Source organism: Parasteatoda tepidariorum, chromosome 10 (assembly GCF_982258835.1).
Source record: "Parasteatoda tepidariorum strain Cologne lab strain chromosome 10, Ptep-v5.0, whole genome shotgun sequence".
Lineage (NCBI taxonomy): Eukaryota > Metazoa > Arthropoda > Arachnida > Araneae > Theridiidae > Parasteatoda > Parasteatoda tepidariorum.
In genome coordinates, this window is record NC_141764.1 from 104,255,302 (window position 1) to 104,277,980 (window position 22,679).

Below are 22,679 nucleotides of genomic sequence, written 5' to 3' on the forward strand. Positions count from 1 at the left end.
TATTTTGGGTAATAGGGAAAGTGGATCTCAAAGAAAAGTTCGTTAAATAGAAAATTCACTTAGATATTTTACGAAGAAATTTGCAAAATTGTCTTGGTTCCTCGAAAAAATTTGCAAAATGGAAGTTCATTAAATAGAAGTATGTCTGTATTTACATGCATGATGCATTTGATTAGGTGGTTTTATAATTAAATATTGATTGAAGAAGCTGAAAATTTCAGAAAAGGACAATTCTTGTAGAAATTGGGTGATATCTGAACAAAATAATTGTCGAAAATCATAATTCCAATCCACAAAGACAACTATAACTTTTAGCTCTTTAATAATTGGTTCCACTTGAATATATGTAAGATACATTTTACAAAAAAAAAAATATACCCTGTTAGAAATTGCTTTTGTTTTATTTAATCCATAAAAGTACTAATTAATATCATTAACAAACACTCAAACTTCCAAACAAGAAATTGGATTTTCTCTTAACTATTTTTATTTCACCTAAGAATTTATTATTTCCAGCCTTGTTAAATTTTTAACAGAATAAAATTTAGGCTGATAAAGTAGCCTTAGTTTTTAATATTTATAATAATTAAATCTAATTTAGTTTTGAAATTTAGAAATGAATGGATTGGGAATAGTTATGTGATCCCTATGTTTTATGATAACTTAATGTATATTGAAATGAATCAAGAAAATAGCCAGTATTTACAGGGTTCCCACTCTTTTAGCAAAGCAAATATTAGAATTTTTTTTTTTTTTGAAAAAATTAAAGCCCCTAAAAATTAGTATGATTGTTGTTTATCTTTGAATACATCCCCAGTGACAGTGCCAATTATTTACCTTTCTAAAAAAAGAAAATCAATATTATTAATCTAAGTACTGCTATATCTGTTCATAGATTTAAAAAAAAAAGAAAGAAATGTGAGAAAAACATGAAAAAATTATTAAAAGTTTTTATATTTTGCTACTAGACAGGCGGCATCACATTCAGTTAAGGGCCTCTCTTGTTAAATATTCAGTTACACCAACAACAAAAAAATCTAACTTTGTAAAGCATTTTCATTCTAAATAGTTGTAAAGTTTAGGAAATTTTAATGCTGCAGTTGTGCAAATGGCTTATCCTGGAAAATCTGCAGTGGTAATTGTTAATCTTATAAATTCCTTTCAACTTGTAAATGCAAGAAAAAAAATCTATATTGAGCTACTTGTGTATGGAAATAAGATCTATCATTTTCACATAAAAAGTAAAGTTGTAAATTTGGTATATTTATAATTGTCTAAATATTGCATACAACAATGTATTCTGTTTAGAAAAGTCGCATATGGACAGAAAAAGAAGAAAGATACCATTGAAGGCTACCAGTTGACCAAGCTGATCACCTAAGATGTATAATCATGTATTAATAATATTTTTAAGATGAAGTTCAAATTTAATACTTGGATAATTTACTAACCTAAGCTAAATGAAATCTTGTTTAAATGTTCATAAATGTGCAACTACAAGAAATAATCAGATAAAATTAGGTTACAAATCTTTATTCATGTTTTTAGGCAACCATTGCAGATGCAGTTGAAGATTCACTGAAAAAAAAGGAGATAAATTATATGGAATAAATTTCAAAAACAAACTTGAACTAATTTTAAAATTATAAACACTTTATTTAAATTTTTGGTTGGTAGTTTTTAAAATATCTATATCTTTCTAAAATTCTTCATACATTTCACTGCACTAGTTACCCAATTAGGCATATAATATGAAAATTAATGCAGTGTGCTAAAAATTTCTAGCAAATATGGAAGCTCTTCAAGCTGCTGATGTGCCAATGTAAAAAGCTTTTCAAACATTACGGTTCAAATTATCTACTGGAAAAATTAGCAGCTTCATTACAAGAAAACTTAACTCTTTATTTAAGAAAAAGCAGGTTTCTCAAAGTTTAAATTTCACTGAATTATAAACTACAAAGAAAAAATTATTCCACACAAGAATTTACCTCTTTTTAAAAAAAAGAATTTACAGTTTTTAAGAATTATATAACAATCTGGGAAATATGGTCTCCCCAACTGCTAATTTTATAATCACATTATTTTATTCTTGCATATCCGTGATCCTTTGAACCAATAAAATGGAGTCATATGTACAAATAGGATCATTAGATCAGAAGTTATTCAAAGCGTTTAAAAAAATTTTTTGCACATTATTCATATACTAGTGTCAACAAATATTGAGGGGGGGGGAATAAAAATTTATAATAACACACTTATTGACAATCACTTTTATCACCTGTAAAATAAACTGAATAGTTATAATATTGATCTTAAACTACTGATATTAGCACGTTTTTGGAAAAACCAGTTAAAGGTTTCAAGAACTTTCAAGCTCTCTTTTTGTCATTTAAGGCTGTTATCGGAAAAAAATTTCCAATTAAAAAAAAGGAAAGTTTTGTATTAAGAAAGAAAGAAATGTTACAACACCTAATATTCAAATATCTTCACACTAAAAAAAATATTTAACGAAGCAACTATAAAAGCCTGAAGTCCTTTTTAAGAATGACTAAAACCATATAGTTAAATCTTAAAGCAGCTGGAACATTGCAACACAATACATATGTATTTCAACATTGCAATGCAATTCAATACAAAGCCTCAAAATAGTGAAATTAAAATCATTGCTTGGAGAGTTATTCCCAAATAATGGAAACCGAGTCTTTCAAAAATGAGGGAAGGAGGACAAGAGGAAACTTACTATTTCCAGTTGGGTGGGAGAACCCTTTTTGATTTGAAGTACCTTGCCAGCCTGTGGATCCTACTTTCAATGAGAATGAGACGGAATTTAGAGTCCTTGTCTTTCCTGTTCCTTTCCAAGTGTTTCCTCACCGCAACAGCCTTTTTGATCAAGTGATAAAGATCTTCTGGAAGATCAGGAGCAAATCCTTTTGCTTTCAGAATTCTTAGAATCTTATTACCTGTGACCCACCTCACTTGTGCTACTCCATGGGAATCTCTTAAGATAACACCTAAAAGGTTAAAGATTCAATCAGTCGGATAACCTTGGATAAATCTGCATGCTGGAGATAAGCGAGATTCATCAATATGTCAGATAATCAGGGGCTAATTTTGCAACAAAAAATAAGCATTAGTTAACATAAAGAAAAGTGATCCTTATAAAGCCTATCAAATCTAACACAGATAGGAAAAAAAAAAAAAAAAAAAATAGATTTCCTTGAAAATATATGAAACACATATATATCACATGTTTATATATTAAACACAAACTTCAGATAGCACAAAATTTTAGGCATTCCAAACGTATTCTTTTTCAGGCTAAGTTTCAGGGTTGCCACTCAAATCTGGGTAAATAAATTTTAAACAACTAAACAAACATTTAATAATATTTGAAGTAAATTACAATCAATGAAATAAAAAAACTTATAATAAGAGATAGATCGAATTCCAGATAAGCAAAAAATAGACAGAAATTATTTTCACATACAGTGGAGCATCGTTTAGGTCCCAAATCAGTCCTATTCATTTTAATGTAAAAATATATCGTTTATATGACGCACAGAATCGGTTATACGTCGGTTTTTAGATTTTGTTCACGTTTATTTAATTTATTATTTTTTTCTTGTGTATTTTAAAAAAGGGCGGAATTTGCCAACATGAATTATACAGAAAAGGGTGCCAACAAGAATGTTATGAAGAGGCAAAAACGAAAAATTTTGCTATTCATCGACCAATGTCCGCGCACCCATCGATACTATAAAAGAAGCCCTCTGATAAAAGCCCTCTTTTCCCCTGCAAATTGCACAAGTGCGCTTCAGACATTAGATTTGACCATGATTAGAAATCTAAAATTGCATCATAGAAAGCAGTAAGTTCAACTCGCTATTCAAAGCATTGTAGAGACTAATAGCAAGAAAATATAATTAAAGGTAACATACATTCAAATTGCTCACTGCAATTTCTCTTCTTTGGTTATTCGTTTGTTTTGTCTAATTTAGAAATTCATGCAAATCAACACATTAAACATTAAAATTAACCGAAAACAGAGCTAGTTTCAGCCCTAGAAGTAAAAATCGATTATACAACATTTTTCGGTGGTCCCCTCGGCGTCGTAAAAACGATGCTCCACTGTAATATAATTATTTTTTCTAAGATTCATAAGTGCAGGCTTTTACCTTTTTTAAAAATTGGTCATCAAATGAAATTTCATAACATTTTTGATCTTTACACAAAAATAATCTGCTTGAATAATTTTTTCAAGCATATCATCACTAAGTGATGACCTAAATTGAGTTTTGGTCTTCTTCACATGGCTGAAAACACGTTCACATTCAGCGTTTGAATGAATGAGAGATAGCACAGACAACATGAATTTGGATAGTGTTTTATATTTTTGTTGACCAGTTGCACTTTTTATTTCTCCTATTCTTGCCCAGTACTTATCCATTTTCTCCTCCTCAACTGATTTTTCAATTTAAAGTTCACAAAACTCCTGCTGCAGTTTGTCAATTATCAAATGTTTTCCCCCATCAGCTACTTGTAACATAATAGGATATCTTTCTATGAAAAATTTTATGCTAGTGAATGAAGCATATTGAATGTTTCTAAGATCAGCTATGGCTGCACGAAACAAAATTTCACTTTGAAAGGGAAATTTTAGACACATGTAGTCATATTGTACAGAAACATCTTCTGACAATTTTAAAAAAATTCTTTTGTGTTCCCACTATTTCAGAAGCTGAATTCCCTACAATCAAGTCAGGATCATTTTTTTTTTTTTGATTTGAGGGCATATTGTAATTGATATCCAAATAAGATTGGCAATCCTGCATAACAGCAGGTTTGACAAATCTTACAAGAATATCTTTCAGAAAACTCAAGAGGACTGACCTAAGGACATGAATTTGAGGGGAGTTGGACTGCAGAAAGGTATTAAGTGTATGGCACAATCAGTCTGACATTTTTTGGGAATAGAGCCTTTCCCTGCTGTTAAGTTCACCAAATGGCAACAACAACCATTTGCTTTTTGCAATACTGATATTACACCTGCCCTTTGCCCTACCATCACAGGTGCATTGTCACAACTTAAGGCGATGCAATTTTCAATAAGTATTTGAAGTGATTTTAAATTGCTTAAAAATAAATTCCCAATATTTACACCAGTAGAGTCTCCTATTAAGACTGGTAGAGACGATAAAATGCACTTAACTTTAGCCTCAGAAGAATTAACTTGTTATAAAAATTAACAATTGGATATAATTTCGAATCACTATCATTGCTACCATCTACAGAAATTGTAAAAGGGCTAATTTTAAGTGCTTCTATTACGTTTTCTTTCTTTTGAAGCGATTTGATGCACAATTGCCAATGTTTTTGTCCTTCCGCATCCATAATTTTTGAGCCTGGAAACTTTTTTCTGAACAACTGTCCAGCATGATCGGCACGTAAACAAACATTCAGCCCTAATCACTGCTTTAACGTTATCACTCGTCACAGAAAGATCAAGCTTTTTGTTATTTTCAATGGCTGAAAAATTTCTCACATGTTTTGATGTGCCCACACGGACAACAATATCGCTACGTCAACCGCGCGCAATGCGGAAATCAGTTCGACATGGAACACAAAAAGCAAAATCATTGCCTTTTACAGACTTTTGAATAAAATCAAACTCTTTTGAATAACTGTCTTTAAAATTTTGATAGTAATAAGCTCTTTTCGACATTGTTAAGAGTACGAATGACCTAGAAAACAGCTTCAAATGAGAACATAACAATCCACTCGAATGCCATTAGATTAGAATGTTTACCAAAATATTTCGCGGTTGCGAGTAATTAGTTTTCTATCTACCATTTCACTGAGGCTACGTTCCAGCTTACGAGTTGGCCACGTGATCCAGGAGAATTGGATTGTTTCCTCAAGCGCGCTAAGTTATGATATATTTTGAAATCTTAGCGCTGCTGTACCAGATTTCCGCAATAAAGCAAAGAAAGTGGAAAAAACGGAAGACAGAAGAATTTTTAAAAAACCGGAAATCTCTCGGGTAAACCCGAAGAGTTGGCAGCTATGTCTATGTATGTTCCCAGTTGGTAAAGAAAAAGAATTCAAAATTCCATGCTTTTCCCGTTATTTAACATGATTTTTAAATTGCCTGTGGAGTGGAAGCCCTGTTTTTAGTCTTCCTCATTCTTGTAAGGAAATTTAGTAAGATCACAAAATAAATTGATTGAAAGATAAGGCTTTTCTCATAAATCTGTCAATTCTTATCTCATTCTCCTCCCAGACCTCATCTTGTAGTAACCAGCAGGTAAAAGTGGGACAAAACAATAGATTTGTAGCAATTAATTTTGTGGTGACATTGCGTTCAATAGAAAGAATCAGTATTGAAAAGTTGCATACTCTTGGCCGAACAAACCATTTCCCCTTCCTTATTTCATGAAAAGGGTACAATTTTTATTTCCTGTTTTAGATGCTTTCTTATATCGTGTAGTCTCGCGGTAATTATAAATATGGAAGCTGCCATTCTAAAAAGATCTCGAAAAAGATCATTTCTTTTTAAGCTAGAAAACAGAAATAAACTTGATGAGCTGAAAGGCAATGCAGGCGAAACACTAAAAATACTTTTCTACACTGAGGTTTTGTGTACCAGTTTTCATTTTAGACCTAAATAAGGGCAAGGTGCTAGAAACTGAAAAGGGCACAATTTCCCCCTAAAAAAGGGCATAGTTCAATTATTTGCATAACTTTTTATTATTTACTGATACAGTGCCCGCCGTTTATTAAAATCACTTTCGTTTTATGCTCTTTTGATTTTATTAAGAGGCGATTCAACATTTGAAGAAAAAAATAATAATTTATGATATATTCTAAATGCACACGCTTTAAAAGCTGAAATAATGGCCGCATTAATGCTTTATTTTAACTAATTTAATTATTTTAATAAAGTAAAACCCTACATAAGATTAAATTTACAAAAGTTTTGCAAAAAACCGATCAATGGTTGCTTGAGTTGCAGTATTTAAAATTAACTTTTCAACATCATTTGAGAGTTTATAGAAGTTTTTATAGTTTTCGATATTCCTCCTCTTTGTTCTACAGCTTGCCGCAATACATTAAGTGCTTTTCTGACTTCCATTGAAGATGGCACTGGTGAGTTTATTTCATCTTCTGAGTCTGATTCCTCTATTTCTTGATGGGAAATAACTTTGCAATTTTTGATGTCTGTAACAATTTTAGAATCAGATTTTTCTCCTGATGTTTGCAGGTTATCGTCAATAGCTACGTAACATGAAAAATTCTCGTCCATTTCATTTTCTTCATTGCTGATCATTTCTTCGAAACAGTTATGAGCCCCATCTCCATCTTGTAGCTTCACGTTGACTACATTTAGGAAGCTTATCATAGTTTTGCGATGCTTCGAATTTATCTTTAAAACTCAAAACCTTCCTTTTTGGCATGCTGAGAAAATTTAACACCAAACGAACTTAAAAATGATATGTGCTCTAACTATAATTTACTCAAACGGCTTAAATAATAGGGAACATGTGCACAGACAGTTTTTGGAAATCTATTGATGTTCTCTGTTAAAATAGATAACAAAAGAAACTTCTCTCCCTTCTATGGCTCATTCAATAAAAAGTAAGATAAGAATTCGACCCCCTGTTGAGTGAGATAGGTTTCTCCAAACTTCATTCAAGTCAAGAAATTAACATTGATAAATTGATTTCTATGAACTCGCCGCTTACCACCCGCATTTTTCCTTAACTTTTACACTATGTATATAGCAGGAAAGTGCTAACCACACCTGTTTCACAGGTTTGTGAGTAACTGTTGCTTCTTCTAAAAAAAATCTTTAAACTTCGAAAAAATAAAATTTTATAAATAAGAACAAAAAAAGCTGAAATAGTGCACCTTTGATTTATTTTGTAGTCAAAATTTTGATTTTAAAAAGCGGCGGCATTGATTTTATTAAAGGATGTTTTTAACATGTATTAATATTGTAACGATTCGGTTCTTGCCGATTTGATTTTATAAAGCGGCTGATTTTATTATCCGGTGATTTTATTAGCGGCGGGCACTGTATCCAAAATATACGATGATTTAATTTTATCAATAAAAAAGTCTTTTTTTAAAAAAAAGATTATTAGTTTAAATAAAAAATAATTACCCGGTTAAATTTGCACAGTCTATAAATCTGTTTTAAAATGAGAGTAATTCTCGAATTTTGAAAATGTTGTGTGTCATCAAAGCAGCTTATTAAAAATATCAGGATTTTTAAAACTGCGTCCAAATAAATAAATTAAAAATCGAGCACGTAAAAAAGTGACATTTAATTGACAAATTCGTTTTCCATAGCAACATCACATAAAAAAAATATATACCGGAATAAGAAAAAACAAGTGGAAATGGTCGTAAACAAGGATTGAAGAGGAATTCGCCACAGATCGAAATTGTGACCAAGTGATAATTCAAATTAAGAGTTTCGAAACCTTCATTAGGTTGCCGGGAAAGTTTGTGCTGACACATGTATTACATAATATTATAGAAACAGCATGAATTTTCCTAATTACCCAATACTATCTGACGACCAGAAATTACAATCGTCACAATTTGAATGCCCGAATAAAAATATAGAAATTTTAAAAACCATGAAGAAAGACGAAACATTTATAGAAGAGAAATTATGATAATTAAGATGGAATCGTCATAAATCGAATGATTTATACGGTGATAACACACAGGGTTCACACCCCCAAAATTTTTTTTTTTAAAAAAGTCTATACCAAATTAAAATTATAAAACCCAATATAGTAGCATCACTAAGGTTGTAAAACTTAATTGAACTATATCAATTGGAAAATAATCAGAACAAAACATACATAGACAATCCATATCTAATTCAAATTAATTTATAGAGTACAAAACAAATTACAGAAAAAAAAGAAAGAAAAAACTACAAAGGTAGAGGAATCGTATGAACCACTTGTAGAAAGAGAAAGCTGCAATTTGCTTCATAAAAAAATGGCCTTTTTTTAATATTAAATAGTTGTGTGTCAAAAGTATAAACTATGTTCTGCCTTTATTTAAAAAAGCTGAGGATCTTTAACAAAAGCAGATGTGATTGCACGTCAGGCAAAACTAGCAAAAGCCACACCTCAGGGAAGCCAGAATTCATTCAATTAATAAACATTGTTTCCTTAATAAATATCAAATAAACATAGCAGATTAATAAAAAAAACATTTTTTAACAATTAATGCTTGATCTAAAATTATAAAACAATAATTTTTGCCATAAAGGATAATCAATAACGACCTGCACAGAAATATTTGAAAGACTTGCATCTATGGCACGGTGAGGCCAACCTTTAATCAAATGGCACGCAAGAATTTTTTTTATTGAAATAGGGCAAATGGGACGACCTTGCCTAGAATGAACCCTTATACTAGACTAGATAAAACAAAAATTGAAGGAGAGAGTTGCTAATCAAATAGAATCATGGGTGCAAGTTGGAAAAAAGGCTAAGACTGAAAAACCTAACATACACAATACCCCCTCGATATATGCAAACTATCTAAGAAAGCTTTACCATAATACATCAAGTTTAAAAACCGTACAAAAAATATTTATTCACCTGTCTTTTGATAAAATAACAACTGGACATAAGAAAGTAGACCAATAACGTAGACCTAAAAAATATAGAAAAACGTAGACAGAAATTTTTTCCCCAATTTCCGTTCGCGGACATTTTCGAAAGACGGAAGACTTGCACCCATGAATAGAATAGAATTCCTTGATTTCCCCCCCAAAAATTCCAGTCTAATATTGCAGTATGTATTGACAATGTGGTCAAAATATACAATGAACCACAAAATATTAATACTTATAATTTATACATTATATTGTAAGTTTCATAGTATAACACCACAATAAAGAGAAAAAAGGACAAAGACGACAACATAAATCTATCATATAAAAGAGGTATCTCATATGCATGAGAAATATAAAAATCTTTTTCAAGTCATTGAGAAATATTGCCCATGTGTGTGTGTGGGGGGGGGATGTCTGAAGTGCCAATAACATTTCCATGAACACTGTTCATGTGTTTACTATACAGATCTGCCCAACCAAGTTGCCTTAGCTCTAGTTTTGTTTAACCTTGGTAAAAGAAATTCTGTGTATGAAGCATAATTCTTTATTGAGGTTTAACTAAACAGTAGAACCGAGATCCCACCCAATTTAGTTTACTTTCTAAAAACATTTAAAAATTAGCGCAATATATCTGGTTACATCTGTAAGCTCTTGGTTTTAAATTCGAATTAACACTACTTTTTACAATCTGTATGCATAATACAAATTCATAATTTTTTTTTAAAATTATAATTAATTTCAAAATAAAAAAGAACAATACATAAAGAATAAGTAAACAATATGAATACAGGGTTCCCACTTTTTCAAAGCAAAAATTAAGGACTTAAATTTTGGAAATAAATTGAAATAATTATTACAAGTTTTTATATTACGGTACAAGACCTGCAACGCATATTCATTTGTGGGCCAACCTCGCCAATTATTCAGTTAATAAAGATTCTTTCTTTTCTATTAATAAAATGTTTAATTTATAAGAGCATATACTAAAAGAATTAACACTAAAAAGTTGAATCAGAGTTATGCATAAGAATACTTTTCTTAACTGTGCCATGTACATGTAAAATTAAGTCCTACTTAGAGTAAAAACAGGCGATTACTAATATCTTATTTTTATTCTATAAGTATCTTTTATAGAATAAAAATACAATTACTTTTGAGAAGATTTATAATTTTCAAACCAATTTGTTTTTTTATTATTAGTTCTCGGTGACACATACAAACAAAAGGGTCTAAAACTATTTTTCAAAGGTATCAACACATTCCTATGGCCAGAAAATTGATGAGGTTCCTTAATTAACAAATACTGATAAATTATATTTTAACCATTTATAGATTTTTGCTAGTAATATTTCTTTATCATCCTCTATCATTCGTAATATTCACTACTATTATTATTTGATATTTTATTTTGATCGCAAATTAACAGTTGAAAACTGAAAGTGGTATTCTTTTATTATAAAATAATCCTGGAATACCATCTCACTAAGTAACGTTTGATTAAAAAAAAATTTGAAAAATTTTATGAAAAACATATTGAAAAAGGTAAATAACTTAACATTTATGAAATTATTACTAAACAATAAATTTGCTATATTTACTTTTATGATGAGCTTTAAATAAAATTATTTCCAGTCAAGCCTGTTATTAGGAATTAACTTTGCATGATGTTACTAAACAATCTGGTGAAAAACATGACCTAATTTTAAAGCAACCAAAAATTGAATAAAAATTAAAAAAAAAAACAAAACAGTATATTAAGTGGAAATGTTAACTGAATAAAGAGATTATTAAAATCTAAGGATATTTCAATTGAGTCGATTTATACTTTATGTAACAATCTGCTTATTAAGGAACAAAAATAATAGAGTGACAATCTAAAACTATGAAAAAAATCAACATTGCAATAAAACAAATTATAAATAGTTACCAAATATTTAACTTTCTTGTAGAAGCAAATCATGCATTCTTATTTAGTACTCAGGAAAAAGATTTAAGTATTTTTGAATAAACTTGAGGTTTTCATCAAAAACCCAGGTTTTCTTAATGAAAAACATAGGTGGGCTGGAATTTTTCAAACCCTGTTTATTATAGATCTGTTTAATTTTTAGAACAATCATGTATTTTAAATGCTACCGCTTTCAATAAATTTAATTACTTATTACACATTGAAATATTATACAAATTAATTTAATTCTTCAAGACTTTTAGGAAATAATTTTTGTTATGGATTCTAGTTCAAAAAATATTTCCGATACTTCTTTTCTTAATTCCTATAAGCAGATGTGTTACCAGTAGAACTGAATTTCTTGAATTCTGTTAACTTTCAGGGATGAGATTGGCCAAAAGGCAAAAAAGCTGAATTTCCACAAGAGTAAATATTACGTGCATGCAATCGTTTAATAATAAATTCCAGACAATTTAAGATAATAAATAACTATGCGATGACATAAAATTGTGTACTAATCTATTAATATATGAATGATTACATCGATACTTAACATTTAGTAAAAAGTAAAATTACCAATTGAAAAAATAAAGCTAGAAATTATATTCTTCTTCAGATCACATAAAGGAGAAAATTAATACTTAAAAAACTGCCTAGTTTAGCAAATTAAAGCTACTGAGAACATACACTAACATTCCCTTTCTTTTAATACTGTTACATGATTTACAACGAATATATCAGTAACATGACTATTATTTTTCATCTGATAAAAATTTTGCATTTTATAGCATAAATAACAGCAGCATTATTTTTTAAATTTTGGTGCAGAGTTTATCAACTCCTTTTCCAAAAAAATCCTTAAGTGATTGCTTTTGTTTGCTATATCTTCTTTTTATTTTTGTTTAATTTACTGCAAATGCTTCATGTTTTACAAAACAAGTAAAAAAATCTTTTACTTATCAAATCAAAACAAGTAATAAAAATCTGGGGACTCCTAAAAGGTTCGTTTGAAGCAGCAACGTCTTAATTATTAAAATACGAGTTATCCAGCGGTCGGGTAAAAATGCATAAAATCTTATTTTCGGCGCGTAAAAGCGGAACGGATTAAGGACTTTAATCTTTGTACCAAACCCTGGAATATTATCAAATTTTAAATATTCTTTAAAATTCAATGTGGAAAATATACTGATTAATCAAAATCTGCGGGACATCTTTTTAACTTGAAAAAGAAAATAAATCTTACCAATCTGGGAGGGAGTTAGACCTTTTTTTGCCAGTTTGCAAAGTTGCTCCGTTACATCATCAGAAGATAACTTTAACCACTATAAAAGCAAATAAAATCATAATTAAAATAGTTCAAAGAAAAAAAAACAGCACATTTAAAACATTGAAACAAGAAGAAAAAAACAATTTTAAATAATTACAAATTGATGTGCTCCACCCATGCTGATTTTATTGCAAATTGAAGACTTTTCTGCAATCATTGCAACACTTTTCATCACAAACATAAGTTATTTTCCCAGCCGTTGGTACCACACATAATTCACGGTATTCAGAATCCTGAGATTTTAACACAGTATTGAGACACGGAAAATCCAGAAAGGGGAGGAAAACAAACTTTTAAACTGCTCACTGTTAGTAATTTTCTTTTAGATTTTTTCCAGCTTAATGTGGATTTCAGGAAAAAACAAAAGAGATAGTTTTTGATTTAAGATTTATAAAACTTCTAATAATTCCCAGAAATTGAAATATCTAGAGCATAATACCAAATGAATATTGAATTTTACTTTGTAGCTGTAAAAGAAGAATCAGGGCCGTCTTAATAGCATACAGGGCCCCGTTGCACAGAAATGTTCTGGGTCGTTATAACAGGTCATGCTGCTTAAAATCGAACTAGAAAAACTAAACATACTCTGTAGAAAGAAAAACAAAATACACACTTTATAACGATATATTTATAAATTTATTTTCAAAAATATATGAGTTAATTTTGCTTAGTCCTAGTTTTTTTTTAAACACAATTTATAAAAGGCAAGATTCTCAAGGGCCCCTAAGTTTCTGGTTCTCGGGCACTGCCCAGGAGCGCCCATGCGTAAAGACTGTACCGAGAAGAATATTAGATCAACAAAATAACATTATTAGAAAAACTATCCGTAAGAATCATGAAAATGGAAAAGTAAAAAGATATTACTTACAGTGGGAACGCTTCGTCTGTATGGCAAAGATGACTGGGAGATACCTTTCCTATATTAAATTTGTACATAATTAATGATGCATAATTTTGAAAGTATCCATAATAGATATACTCATAAAGAACTTTTTCTTTACAGTAGATTCTTAACCTTTCTTATAAGAAATTATAATCCACCCACAAATACATGAGTGGCTTAAAAAAATATATTAAAACCAAGGATATAAATACAGTGGAGCATCGTTTATACGACGATCACTTATACGACGTTTTAGTGTGGTCCCAAATCATTCCTATTCATTTGAATGTAAAAGTATATCGTTTATACGACGCACAGAATCGGTTATACGTCGGGTTTTAGATTTTGTTTACTTTTATTTAATTTTTCTTGCGTATTTTAAAAAAGGGCGGAATTTGCCGACAGGAATGATACAGAAAAGGGTGCCAACAAGAAGGCTTAGATGACGACCATAATTTTTACTAGATGACTGAAAAAGCTAGACAATGTTATGAAGTGGCAAAAACGAAAAATTTTGCTATTCATCGACCAATGTCCAGCGCACCCATCGATAATAAATATTTTGGAAAATGTAAAAGCACTCTATTTTCCTGCAAATTGCACAAGTGCGCTTCAGTCATTAGATTTGGCCGTGATTAGAAATCTAAAATTGCATCATAGAAAGCAGTAAGTTCAACTCGCTATTCAAAGCATTGTAGAGACTAATAGCAAGAAAATATAATTAAAGGTAACATTCATTCAAATTGCTCACTGCAATTTTTCTTCTTTGGTTATTTGTTTGTTTTGCTTTGTCTAATTGAGAAATTTATGTAAATCAACACGTTAAACATTAAAATTAACTGAAAACAGAGTTAGTTTCAGTTTTAGAAGTAAATATCGATTATACGACGTTCTTTGGTGGTCCCTTCGCCGTCGTATAATCGATGCTCCACTGTATATGTAAAAGGAGGTGAGAGGAGTATTAATCAAAATCAACCTTTTCTTAAAAAAAAAATAATGTTAGCTTCACTAATAAATCTAACTAAATATAGGCTAGTAAGACTTTACTTTTCATGAACGGAACATTTATTTCTTTTTTTGACAAACTGATTCGAAGATACCTCTTAAACACTACAGCCAGTTTCCGGCCAAGGCCATCTCACTCAGTTTACCCCCATCTAGATCTGTTCATTGCTATAGTTCTCAATATAGCAATTCTTTAAGTCCTTTAAACCATTACTCTATCCAACCATCTTGTTCTACATCTCCTTTTTACTTTTCCCTAAGGCATTTGGAAGGTTATTTATAAAACAGGATTTTCATCGCTATAATGAATTGTATGTCCTAGCAACCTTACTTTGATCACTTTTACAATGCTGCGGTCTTTCTATTTTGCCTGTTTCTTCTTATAGCACTGAAAATTTTCCTCTTGAAAATCTTCAGTTTCTCTTCATCAGCTTCGTTAATTGCCCAGCATTTCTCAATCCATGTTAAGGGGTCTGTTACTACCGTTTAGCGGTACCTTTACAAATTCAACTTTAGGAAAAACGGTAGTTCCACAAAATACTTTTTCTTAAAATTTTATATTTGCATCCTTTAAGAAACGATAAATCCATGTTTTTGTGTTGAGCTTTAAAAATAAATTTTAATTTTTCACAAATTATGACTGAATTTTCACAAAACATCTCAGAAAAATCTAGACAGACCCCTGATGTTAACATCTATTAGGCATGTATTTTCCACTTTTAATATCAATTTTGATGTCATTATTTGCTATCGTGCCTAAATATTAAAATTGAACTACCTGTTTAAACTTATGGGGGATATTTCTGTATCATTATCTGTTGTACCAACTGCAACCACCAAGGTGCCAAATAGATTTTAACTTACAAATATTTTTGTAAAAAAAAAAACTGCAAATGTTGGCCCGGGGGCAGCTACAACTTAATACTTTTAGAATTGGTCTTTATTGCTTCTTGCGGGCCCCTGCCTAGAAACTGCAAAGATTATTCTGCCACAAATCACAATACGGAAAATCTCCCCAAGCTTTGAATGCTTATATTCATTGATTTTTGGTGGTTGCAGATTTCCTATTGTTATTGCCATGAATTTTTATTTTTTTAGTAAATGACAAGCCTAAGCTTTTGCTGCTGCCACAAGTGCACAGACTGCCTCTACTGTACCTACTACAGTTCTTCCCACAATATCGATATCATCTTTAATTACAAGCAGCTGTACGGTTTAACAAAAAGTAAGTTCTGAGTTTGTACAAGTCTCATGTGCTAAACTGAACCAATAACATGACAGAGAAGATCACCCCAATTCAGTAGAGAAAGCAACAGGCCACCTGCTCTCAACTTCATTCTTATGAGGTTAACATTTGGCGATTGTAGTTGGCGCGACAGTTGACGATACACAAATATCCCTTCTTGTGCTTATAGATCTATTCCTATATTTTATTTTTGATTTACAGACTTCTGATATCTAACTGACGATATATCACGATACTAACATTTCTTAAATAAGCTAAAGAAATTAAACCATATCAGGAGTAGCAGCAAATTAGATAAATTATCAAGAATAACAACAAAATTAGGGTTAGGATGCAGTTCAAAAATAACAAATAGATACCATCGTTTATCTAAGATTTTACACGAAGACAATATTTCATACTATATACTATTCAATATTAACAATATACATGGATCTACTAGGTAGACAATAATAGCTTAGCTTAATAAGATCAGAAACAGCTCAAGCTTTCATTCATAAGTAATTCATTATACTAACTGATAGCATTAATACGAATATCGATTTACTACCATGTGAAACGGTAAGCCTACTTAGGAAAACATAGATTTAGCAAAAACATTAAAACAACAAAACTAACAAATAGTCAAACATACCCAGGTGCATGCATACGACCCATGATTAATAAAATTTACAAAATCAGTTGAAAAGATATATAATATTTTTTTTACACGCGAACAACGACAACACGTTAACCCAAATTCGGGATACTGGAAATAAGACTACAACTTTTTAATGCAGTTGCAGTTGTAGTACTTAATAATCTCTTTTATTTACTTCTGTTGAAGGCAGGGCAGTAGCACTTAAGTGAAGTTTGAACTTGTCATCTCTTTTCAAATGCGCCATCTAGGGAGAAGCTCGGTTTCATGTTTTAACCCTCCTCTTCTCAGTTGTAACTACGATTTTTCACTCTTCCATAACAATTTTCGTATTTAATTGTCAGAAATATTTTCGCAAATTTCCAGCCGCTTTCTTTAATAACTATGTTTATTGCAATTTTTAGTTCCATATAGTTTCCTAACTTAAGATGACCAGTGTCAGGGCCTGATTATCGCCTAGACCCAATTGGCACGGGCCTAGGACCCACACTTTCTGGGGGACCTCAAAAATTAGTAAAAAGTTCACAATATTACTTTTTTTTAAAAAAAAATTACCGAAAGAAACAGTTTATCTCAAAAAAGGCATTTTTTATTTCAAATTTTCTTTATATTGTGATAAACCAAACGCGTCTTAACATTGCACTAATCAAATTCGAAAGTACAGCTGAATTTTAATTGGTACAATTTCTACTCCAACGGCTTAAGCAAATGCAACGAGAATGCGTATTCGAAATGTCCCTTATAAATGATTAGTGTCAGCAAGAACTAAAAGCTTATTCTTAACAAATATCTAAAGCTGTAGATGGAAGGCTACAATCTTAAAATTAATTCAGCTAATCAGTGATTTTCAGCAAAAATCACTGATTCCAATTGTTTGTGGTCCCCAAACTATTTTTTATTTTCATTCAACATTGTTTTATTGTTTTATATTTTGCTTTAATATTTAGAGGCGTAAACTTTATCTTAGAAAAATAATCTTCAATTGTCTGCTTTCTAAATTTTTTAGAATGTTTCTAGTGAATCATGCAGTTCAATAGATTCTTTTTACTGTTTGGACTACTCTTCAGAAGTTTCCCTTCAAAATATTTTGTTAGGGGCCCCCTAAAATTTTGTGGGCTCTGGGCCTGAATTTGTCTTGATCGGTCCCTGACCAGCGTCCTCAAAAATCTAAAAAAAACTGGTAGCAAAACTTCTAAAAAACATTTGAAAACTCACCTTTTTATCTTTTTTTAAAAAATCTTTCTGTTAGAGAATCCCTGCGAGGGCTCTTTGCTCTAAAAAAATTATTCAGGAAGAACAAACAATTAATTTTCAAATATTCGTATAGAAATTTTACTACCCCTTTCTATTAAAAATTTCTTAAAGAAGCTGGTCAGCATAGTGTAGGGCATAGATTTTGAACCTAATTGTTGATACTTGACTTGTATTTTGGTGGCAAGCAGGAAGTACGCATTAAATTTCGTTTTAATTATATTTATTCAAAAAAAGACTTGAAAATATGTTTAGTGTCTCCTCTATTACGGAATTTCATGTTTGTATTTCCATGCAGGGCCGGATTTAAGCTTGGCGGGGCCCTAAGCTACTGAAAATGATGGGGCCCTTTTAAGTTCAATTCTATTTCTATACACCTAAAGTAAACTGTCGTATTTTTTATTGCTGAATATTAACATTATATTATTAAAAATTTGATAATATTGATTGATTGTTAAATATATTGATTGTGATGGGACTATAATGTAGAGCCTTTCTATTATTGCACATATTTTTTGAACGAGGAAAAAAACAGAAACTCATTTTAAGAACATCATAAGCACAGAGTAAAGATTTGGCATGTTAGAAGAACCATTATATGTTTAACAGAGTTTTTTTTCTTGAAATTCTGAATATATGTTATTTAGAATTTTAAATGTTTTTTTTTATTTTTTTTAACGTTACATTTCGCTTTGCTGCTCTATGACTCTTAGAAACATGAAATTATGAGGGTGTGTCAAAAATAAGCAAGGAGTTAGAAAAAACATAAGAAAATACAATTTGATTATTAGTTTTATTTTTTTTATAATTACCGTTGAACAACCGACTTAATTTTGAGTTTACGACTACAAATGTTTAACTCCGTATAAGATTGAATAATCACCTTATAATTTTGGACTCAATCCAGAAGACAAGAGAATTGGGTCAGTACCCAGAGGTATTGATTTGTTGTGAGAACTTAGAGGACTTTGTGACCACGACAGATTTAACATGCACCAGTCACCATTTTATACATGGGTATTCTTCGGCCGGCTGGATTCGAAATCCCATTCTCACGAACACGAGTTCAACGCCCTACCAACCAGGCTATCCCGGCCAAATTATTAGTTTATTTTATAATAGTCATTGAACAGCCAACCCAATTTCGAGGTTACGACTACTAATGTTCAACTTATTAGACTTCTAATTTTAAACTCAATTCAGAACACAAGGGAACTCCAGGATCAAGTATTGGAAGAAATTTTTGTCTTGGAGGGGGACGTTTTGATGGAACTGACCAGCATTTAAGTTACATGATGAGGAAAACCACAAAAGCTTTCCACTGTCAGTCTGACAACAAGAGGACTCTAACCTATGATCCATCTACCACTGAGGATATTTTACTTCGGCACAGTGGCTGGTGTAAGCCGGGTGTAGAATTCGTATCGACCAGTCAACACTGGGATTCGAACTCAGTGCCCTTGAGTCCATCTTCACTGGGTAATAAGTCTGCAGGAGGTACCAATTTTATTGATTTTCAAATTTCAGTCATCTTCAAAATGTAAATAGAAATTCAATCGTAATTTTTGTAGAATAAAAAGATGGAAATAAACCGTTTTTCCTCTTAATCTGCAATGATTAATCAGAGGCAACCATTAGGGTTAGTGTGCAAAATGAACAGGGGGTGTAGCTTTCTAGCTTTTTAAATACTTGTTAAATTATTAGTTTTTAACATGCGTACTTTAAAAAAATAAGAAATACATTTTTCAGTATTAAGAAATAATAACTAAAAAATTGTCATCAGCTGGAATAGAACCCGCGATCTCACAGTTTTGTGTTAGATTTCCTAATCATCAGCCCCAAATATACACACCTGCCTTGCGGATATTTAATTATTATTATATATATATATATTTTTTAAATTTAATAAATGAAGTTATTTGGATACTTGACATTCTTGAACTGGATACTTTAAATGCTTGACATTCGTTATTACAGAATGAAAAGCTTGGAAAGACAAATATTAGTTAATATTTAATTAAAGAAAAACCCGTATTGAAATCTAACGAATTGTCCCTGATAAATTTTGTGGCAGTAAGAAAAATATTGAAGCCTGATACATGTCCGGATTTTTTAAAACACTTTCTAGTTTTACTATTTAATCAAATTGGTTTCGATGTCTTTCATCTCGCCTGTCTCATTAGTGATTCAGCATATTTCGATATCATTTTTGATTCGTTCTTACTTAATATTAATTTGTTTGCGACAACTAATTTGTATAACTTTTTTACTACATTTTTGCGAGGAGTTTAAAAATATAATATCGAGGGCATTAACTGAAGTTAAATTGGCTTTTTTTGTATGCCTCTTTTACTTACATCATCCACACACCCACACGCGACCGACTGCTTCTTAGAAACAGATATTAAATGGTCTCTTGATCAAATGACGGGACAAAATTTGCCTTTTAAACAAATCAAAAAACTTTTCTACTTTTTAAAATTGTTTATTTTTAAATAATTTATTAATACTCAAATTGTTAAAAAGATATGTTCCTTTTCATTGACAACACAGTTTTATATTTAATCTAGCCATTTATTTATATTCTTTAAACTTATTTTTTATTTATTTTTATTTTATTAAAATAAATGCACAGATTTAAAACAAAAACAAATCTGCCAAAATTTTATAAATGTTTCAATTTGCAATTTTAAGAAGTTATTTCAACTTTGCTTTAAAAATTTGAAATCCTTATAAATTAAAAAATTTAGGTGCCTTATTAACTGTAAACACATAATAACAACAAAAACCAGGGAGTTAAAAATAAAAACAAGTATGATCAATAAACAATAAAAGCATAAGCTAACTAAATAAATGAATTTTATGTACGAAATATCATATTTTACAAATTAAACATAATTCATATTTCGGGGATACATGGAAAATTTGGTCAGACAGGAGGTTTGAACAATATTTTTTACATATATATTAAAACATTTGTTTAGCTGATGATCACTTGATTTCAATGCTCTATCAAGCAATATCACATGTTGCTTCTGTCTATTAGCAGTAAGTAAAATTAAAGTAAAATCACATCTGTTATCTCAATTTCATCCAAAATAAACCAAATCAAGAATTTTGGCAGATGGGCCTGTCAAAGAGGGAATTGAATGGTGGCCCACCATTTAAATAAATAAAGAAAGAAGTTCACGGATTCATGTACGATTAATTTGGAAAATAACAAATTAAAATCAATTACAATAATTAAGTAAATTAAACAATTAAGCTAGTTAAAACATTTAGGATAATTAAAAGGAAAAAAGCTTTTGTAATAAATTGGAAAAAATATATTTTGCAAAAAAGAAAAGTTAAAATTAAACGAGAAGCTCTTTAACGACAATGAGACACAAACGGAAATCTCGAAACAGAGTGACCCTAAACAAAATTCTCCCACAGCCCTAGAAATTTTTTGCCCAGAAATCAGACAAAAGGGTGTTTCTGTGGACAAAAAAGCCCACAGCAATTTAAAGAAGCTGAAAACATTTCCCACAGTGTAAATTGAGGCGGCTATTTGACTACTCCATGGAGTACCGCTTTTTAGGATCCATGGACTATTCCCATCACTGGTAGCTACGAAAGCTACAGGATATTTTCATCATTTAAAAGGCCTTTTTATTGCTCTTTTAGTTAAAAAAGTGAAGAGAACAATTATTTTATATTTGTAAACACTTCTATTAGATTTTGAAAAGCGTTCGCCAATGTAAAAAAGAAAAAAAAAATATTTTAGGCTTCAGAGGGCTCCAGCTCCGAATAAAACTTTAAAAAAAGAAGGAAAAAGTTGGATCTGGGGGCCCTTGCCATCTCGGGGCCCCAAGCTACAGCTTATTTAGCTTATACGTAAATCCGGCCCTGTCTGTGTATTAATTAATATTGATTAAATAACTTAATAATTTATTTATGTGTATTAATTTATAAAAACCACTATTTGATTGACTTATAATAGAAAGGGCGGCAAACTGGAGATCGCCCCGGGCGGCAAAAGTTCTAGGTACGCCACTGGCTGCACAAAATTAACTGAAAAATAATCGTAGTGCTATCAATACGCGACGGCGGAATGCGCGGCGAAGAAACGTTGAAAAGTCAAGACGTTTAAATGAAAACGAATACCTTGGTGTACTTACAAATACTTCTGATTGAAATTAAAATATTTTGTCAGTTGACAGTATTGAAGTTAATTTAGCAATTACTTGCAATGGTATTTGCTTTTGAAATATTACTTAGAATCAACTTATTAATATTACATGTTTTAATTTGTTTGTAATTTTTGTAAAGTTTTTTTTTCATCAGGTTTTAATTGTTTTTAGTTTAAAATTTAAATTACTGGGGGGGGGTAGATAAAGCACCATATAGGGAGCGTCCAGCATCCTATAAGATCAACAATGATTTGAGTTAGGCTCTGACACGCGTGCTTCGGATACGGAGATTAATCTCCGGCTAATGTCCTGTAGTAATGTGTTAAATAATATTGCTTCCACGCTTTATATAAGTTTACAACATTGTTTGTATAGAAATTGCTTTATATAAGTTTATAATGTTGATAATAAGTTCCTCTGATATTTTACAATCATCTTATTCTCTCTATGTGATGTTGGTACAGAAAAATTGCCGGCTAATCTCCAGAAAAACGACTATAGGTTTGTCGACTATAAGCTGTTTGATATATATATATATATATATATATATATATATATATATATATA

General features: G+C 30.7%; 1 protein-coding gene across 1 annotated transcript; it reads right to left on the minus strand.

Annotated features, from left to right (window-relative positions):
- Positions 1-1,517: 1,517 nt before the first annotated feature.
- On the minus strand, positions 1,518-16,816 carry RpS13 (ribosomal protein S13). Its single transcript, XM_016061242.4, has 5 exons — positions 16,687-16,816; positions 13,787-13,835; positions 12,835-12,913; positions 2,741-3,011; positions 1,518-1,578 (listed from the first exon to the last, which is right to left on the minus strand). Exons 1-5 carry the CDS (start codon positions 16,707-16,709, stop codon positions 1,545-1,547), a joined length of 456 nt encoding a protein of 151 aa, XP_015916728.1. The 5' UTR covers positions 16,710-16,816; the 3' UTR covers positions 1,518-1,544.
- Between the last annotated feature and the right edge of the window lie 5,863 nt (positions 16,817-22,679).

Excerpts from the sequence above, each read along its gene's own strand:
- RpS13 (XM_016061242.4), bottom strand. The coding sequence starts at position 16,709 with ATGGGTCGTATGCATGCACCTGG. Across the intron at positions 13,836-16,686 it reads GGTCGTATGCATGCACCTGG|GAAAGGTATCTCCCAGTCAT; the intron begins GTATGTTTGACT and ends AATTTAATATAG. Across the intron at positions 3,012-12,834 it reads TCTAACTCCCTCCCAGATTG|GTGTTATCTTAAGAGATTCC; the intron begins GTAAGATTTATT and ends TTAACCTTTTAG.